Source organism: Plecotus auritus (assembly GCF_963455305.1).
Source record: "Plecotus auritus genome assembly, chromosome: 6".
In the NCBI taxonomy this organism is placed as follows: Eukaryota; Metazoa; Chordata; class Mammalia; order Chiroptera; family Vespertilionidae; genus Plecotus; species Plecotus auritus.
Genome location: NC_137773.1, coordinates 20,928,291 through 20,934,290, shown reverse-complemented (window position 1 = coordinate 20,934,290; position 6,000 = coordinate 20,928,291). Strand labels below are relative to the sequence as shown.

The window sequence follows — 6,000 nt, the reverse complement described above, 5'->3', positions numbered from 1 at the left end:
AGTTTGAGAAATCCTTAAGGAAGCAACAGGATGAAAAATTGATAGAAGCATCATCTAGCCTGGGCCCTCGTGATTCTAGGCCACTCGGGCCTGGGAGGGATGCTTGCAGGGCACCCTTGAACGCTTTGATATCCTCAGATCTTCAGCGTGGACAGTCAGAAAAAGTCAGTGCTTTCATTCTCTTGATATTGGGCTAGGGTGGGGAGGTAGCATTTCAGGATTTTTAAAAGTTATTTAAAAGTGATTTTTAAAAGTGATTTCTAGACTTGAACTAAAAGAAGAGAGAGGGAAGAACAGAGAGAAATATCGATGTAAGAGAAACACATTGATTGGTTGCCTTCTGCACACGCCGTGACAACCCTTCAGTCCACAGGCCAACTCTCTAGCCACTGAGACAAACCGACTAGGGCTTTAAAAGTTTAAATCCACAGGGATTTCAGTCTATCCAAGGTGTTCTATTGTTGGAATTTCAGGATACGGTGAGACCAAAACCTTTCCAACATACGCTCTCCCTTATACTGATACAAGTTGTTAAAAGTAAGCCCACTCAACCAAGCAAGGCCTAGTTCTTTTATTCCTCCCTTTGGCCAGGATAAGCTCCTGTTTCTAGCTTCATGGAGCTGCAGGAAAAGAGGGGGGTCCTTAATTCAAACTTCTAGAGTGGGTATCCAAGAGAAGGGGCTTAGTGGAGCGAAAAGAGCTAAGCTATATCTTAAAAACCTCTTTCCTGCTTGTCTGTTTAGAGAATTTTTGGTCTGGTTGGTTCAAGAATTAACGATGCTTTATATCATGGGTAGAGAGCCATTCACCCCTTCTCAGCAGACCTCACCTGCCCCTCAGAGAAGCTTTCTGGTTAACCCGAGAAACAGAGCTCAGAGAGAAAATTCCATTTTCCCATCGCCTAGAGTGTGCAGCCGGGGGGGGGGGGGGGGGGGTAGAGTGTGCAGCAGGTGCTGGTTGAATAAATCAGATAGCTTCCAGAGGGGTGCTCATTGTCCAGGCCTGGGCTTCCAGCTGGACTGGGGAATGGCGGCAAATCCCAGATTTCAACCCAGTCCTGAAGCTGGCACGATTGCAACACTATCGAGCCCTCTGCTTGCCAGCTGATCCTACTAAGGAGGCAGTTCCTGCAGACACAATGACAACTCCCTCCAGTGTCGGTGTGTTGCAATTAACTAAGGAATCTAATTTTCACAAAAGACCGAGTTACCAGTGATCGTATCACCTTAGCGGGGCCACCAATCTACTTGGCAACCTAACATTATAGAGCCTCACAAAGCCACCTCTTTGTAATGATGCTCATGAAAATGGGTACTTTGAAGGAAAGGAACCATCTCCTGCCATATTTACTTTCTCCCCAGTATAAAAAAAAGCCTATGAAAAATATTGGTGAGCTTTGTAGAGGGATACATTTCTTATTTATCAAAAGCTTAAAAGAAGAAATAATTTGGATCAAATGACCTTTTGTCTTTCTAGACTTGAACTAAAAATAGAACTATAGTCAAGGTATTTCTCATGAGCATGCACACTCAATCTTCTTTCTATTTACAGCTGTCCTTGGTCATTCCCGATAGCTTTAGCAAAGAGCGGACTTTTGAATATTTAAAAGGACCAGAGGGTGGCAGAGCTGAGCCATTTATTTTGGCTGCTCTCGAAACAAATGAGATACATTATAAACTAATAGGTGGGAAGTTACTGGTATTAATCTGTCTGCTTAATTGCTATCTCCTAAATTTGGCTCCTAGGAATAGCTGCAGTTTTGGGGGTGGGTGAAATCAACTCCTCTGTGCCAGCATAAATTCTCCCTTCATGCATAAATACTGGTCTATACATGTAAAGGGTTTGAAAACCAGTGAACTACTCATTACACCTAAATCAGTTTCCCCCTCACAGTGGCACTTGGCAGGTGTAGTGCTAAGCCATGGTATCCTCTAAACCATAAATAAAGAAAGTATTGTCCTATTTGTTGGATCCACCTAAAAAGTATTTGGCCTAAATTATCTAGTTTGATTTTCTATAATGATGAAGTCCATGTAGTTTATTGCTAAATCCTTAGCGACATTATACACTTATGAGAATGTCTTCTTGAGCATGCGCCCTGCCTAGTTCATGATGCTAGTATTGACTTTATAATGGTTGATGTTTACCTCACCACGGTTCCCTTGTGATAAAGCAGAGCAAGAGGAAAAATGAATCTGCCATTTTTCAAAGGAGGGCAACAAGAATTGTGTGGGTCCACATATGTGTGCACATACATGTGCGTGTCCACTGGGGAGGTTCAGAAATCAGAGTGACATTAGACTGTTTGCTGTATGAATGTCCCGAAGACCAGCTCAAGCACAGTTAGAGCGAGGAGGGAGTTAGAGGCCACCTATACCACTCTCCCCACATGCATTTACAGAAAGTAAAGCTAAGTCATTTACCCCAAGTCACCCAGCAGGTTAGAGGCAGGCTTAGAACTCAGGTTCCTTTCACTGCTATCAGGCACCCACTCACATTTGTTTTCCGTGAGGGATGCCATGTTTGGAATAATCCGAGAGAAGATTCCAGTGATATCCCCACTCTGTGTCCTAAGGAGATCACTCTGTTGTCTGTTGGATATTGTCTGCTAGACCCGGCAGCTCCCAGTGGGCCCGCAAGTTGAATATGGGCAGAAGGTCAAGGACCCAGCCGAGGTTGGGCAAATGGCCCGGTGATTTCTGTCTCAGAGAGTTTCCGGACACTTCATTCAGGGAGCCCAGTTTGAAATCTGTGGGTTTTGCTCTTTGGGTGGAGGCAGAATGTCTCAACAACTAGCACTGTCTCTAGTCTCGGACAGGGCCTGGTGCTTTCGTTGCCTGACTCACCCAGACTTCAGGCTTTCTGAATTCAGACCAGCAATGAGTAAAGTAGGGAGAAGGGCCTCTTTAATTTTTTCATTAAAAAATAATTTTCCTTTTAAATAAAGTGCTAAGTGAAAGGGGCTAATAGCCTCTTCAAAGACTCATGAATGGAGCTTTCCCCCCTCCCTTAAATAAAGTGAATATCGTGCTAACAAAAGGTGCTAATAGCAGTTCAAAGGCGGATATTCTGGTCTTGAACTGGTGGTAGTTCCAATCCCTCTATTTAACTTTTCCTCCATAGACACAAGTTTGTAGTGGGAAAGGATGGTCTTGTGTGTGAGACTCCCCCCATGTGGCTCCCCTCTGTCAGTGCTTCTCAGAAAAAGATTCCAGGTTTTGCCCACATCACCTGGGGCTGGAACACAGTTCAGCTCTGGTCTGCACAGCCCGAGAAGGGGAGGCTTGACTCACTGGCCTTGGAAGCCCCTGTAAACAGCCCTGTCCTCAAGCCTCAGAGCCAAATCCCTTTTTGGCGGCATAGTGCATCTCCTTTACCTAAGTCCTTCTAGATCCTTGTCTTGGCCTCTGCAGGCATCAGCGGTTGTGCCTCAGGGAACAGGAGAAGAGTCCCTATGGGAAGGTGCTTTAGGGGGAGGGGTTAGGCTCCCAGCGTCTCATCTGGGTCCTGCCCCGGGTTGGGGACACTCTAAAGATACAAGTGAAACCCCAAGCCGTAGTACAAACTGATTGTCAGCTCCGTCTTACCATCGACGGACTTTGAGCCAAAGCAAGACACTAAAGTGCAAAGAAAGAAGTGGAACCCGGTGTCCTGGTTACTGACCAGAGCGGGGAGAAGGCCAAGCCCGTGGTGCCAGTGCTTCAGGCCTGGTGGGGTTGGCAGAGAGGGGCGGAGGCTGCCAGAGACAGCCCCTCTTTCCTCTGTAGGCCCCCTCGCAGGCTGCCGTCTGGGGCAGCTGGGCCCTTCCGCTGGATCTCCCTCCCCTTACAATCCATGTTCTAGTCTCTCTCCTTTCTTTCTGGGGTGCCCTACCTATCCGGGGATAGGTCTGGCATGTCAGAGTTAGAAGGAAAGAGAAATAGTTGTCCAACTTTCCTAAATGTTAAAGCTAAACAAAGCACCAAAAAAGAAAAAAAAAAGACTTATAAAAATATAATGGGGTCATCCCCCCAAGCTCCCTCATTATTTGCGGTACATGAAATGTCAAAATATAATGAACAGACTTTCTACATATTCCCATTTCTTCCCACCCGTATATATCTAAGCTGTAGCAGCTTCAGTACCCGCCTCTCCCTTAAAACTTCACTCTGCAGAACCACCTGTAATAAATTCATTCATTCCACAGACCCCACCTTCCCAAATATACAGCCATTTGCAATTCCAAAGAGACTTTCCAAAAAAATAGACATTTGAAAAAAGTGCATCTGTTTACACTCAAGTCTACGCACATTATTTCTTGAGATTATTACTTTTTTTTTTAACCATAAAAAAGATTGCATATTGGCAATATAATGACAAGACCATGGTGGCATTTCTGGGCGGCAGTGGACAGTAAGGGGGCGGGTGCTGGAGCACAGAAGCGAGAGGGCGCAGAGAGGGGCGGGCGCGACCCTTAGCCTGAGACGTGAGGACTGCGCAGGGTTATCTGGATTCTCCATCCTTGCGCCTCTGACATGTCCCATCTCTTTAGTCATTCCCTTCTGCGCTCCACCTCTGCCCACGTCCACTGCCCACGCTCTGGCCGCACAGCCCTGTGGAAGCAGAGGCGGAAGCTTTGGCATGTGTCCACCTGGGTGGGCGTGAAGACAGGCATGGCGTTTGGAGGGGTGTGATGCGGCCACACACCAGAGCAAGCTTATTTGTGACTGTTTCCACTCTGGGAAAAATTGTCCATCACTTCCGTGACTTTAACAATTTAAGCAGTTACTAGGCTGATAGGTTAAGAAACATCGTTTGTTCTTGTGGTTTTGCATTAATAGTAAGCATGAATATATATCATATATTACATTGCTTTCCTTCTGCTCTGGGGCAGGCTGCACTCTCCTTCCAAACAGCCCATGGACCTCCCCACCCCCACCCGCCCCTCTTAACCCTTCCCTTCCTTCCCACCCCTCAGTTCCTATGTTAGAAACCCCCCTCCCCCCAGCTCCCCGTGGTTAAATAGAGAGTGCCACATTCTAAGACTCATGCATCACTGCCTCTTGCTATTGCACACGGTGCAGAGAGAGAGTGGGAGTCGTGTGTGCGTGCCCCGCCCTCTCCTGCCTCTTCCTCGCCTCTCAGATGCCTGTGCTGGTCCCACCGCCCGCTCCCAGCCTCCCCCGTCCCAGACCCGTCACTGGTTGTGGACGTCCTCCCTGCGGACGATCTTGTAGATGATCCAGTAGAACATGTTGAAGATGAGGAAGGCCATGGGGAAGCCGATTCGCGATATTTTGTCAATCTTCTTGGCCCTCTGGATGAAGAGTTTTCGCATCTCCTCCGGGGACTTGGACGGCGCAGGAGCGGGGTTGGTGGTGTTGTTGTTGTTGGCGCCCTTGACCGAGATGCCATCCTTGGCCTGTAGACAGGCTGGGCCCATCCCATAGGCAGAGAAGTTGAAGCGGCCCTCTCCGGCCTCATCCTCCTGGAATAGATTCAGCATGGGGCTCTACTTAAAATAAGACAGGGGCTGGGCACCCTCCCTGCAAGGCACTCCCCTGGGGCCAGGCCACACCATCTGCCCCCCAACCCCCTGCCTCCCTGCACCACTGGGATTCTGAGGCTTTCTGGCTGGCTGGGGAGTTACGCCTTATAGAGGGGCGCCGCTCACGTGCCTTAAACAGATGCAAACCAGGGGATAGAAACGAGGCATAGGGTCCTGAGACCCGAGTTCACCTGACAGCTCTGTTACCTTCTAACTGTAGGACCTTAGGCAAGTCACTTTCTTCTGTTTGTCTCAGGGTTTATTTTATTGCATTTTTACCTACAAGTGGGGTAAGAGTCATCTCACTACCTCAAAGGTTCTTTTGCCCATCAGAGGTCAGAGATGAGTACACACTCTGGATGCTGCTTTATTGGGAATCCAGGGGACAATTTGGAGAGATCCCCTGCTTTGCTTCTGTTGCTTCCTTGCCCTCCTCCCCCATCCCCATCCCCAGTTAATATCTTCTTGTGTGT

General features: G+C 47.9%; 1 protein-coding gene across 2 annotated transcripts in view; it reads right to left on the bottom strand.

The window, feature by feature from the left end:
* Positions 1-4,320: 4,320 nt before the first annotated feature.
* Positions 4,321-6,000, bottom strand: part of GLRA1 (glycine receptor alpha 1) — a 64,808-nt gene continuing 63,128 nt past the window's right edge. The window contains exon 9 of one of the 2 annotated variants that reach the window (XM_080676302.1): positions 4,321-5,467. In XM_080676302.1, the coding sequence (XP_080532428.1) occupies positions 5,177-5,467 (291 nt within the window). In that variant the 3' untranslated portion in view covers positions 4,321-5,176. Of the gene's footprint in view, positions 5,492-6,000 lie in introns of both variants that reach the window. The other variant, XM_080676301.1, reaches the window with a different exon arrangement.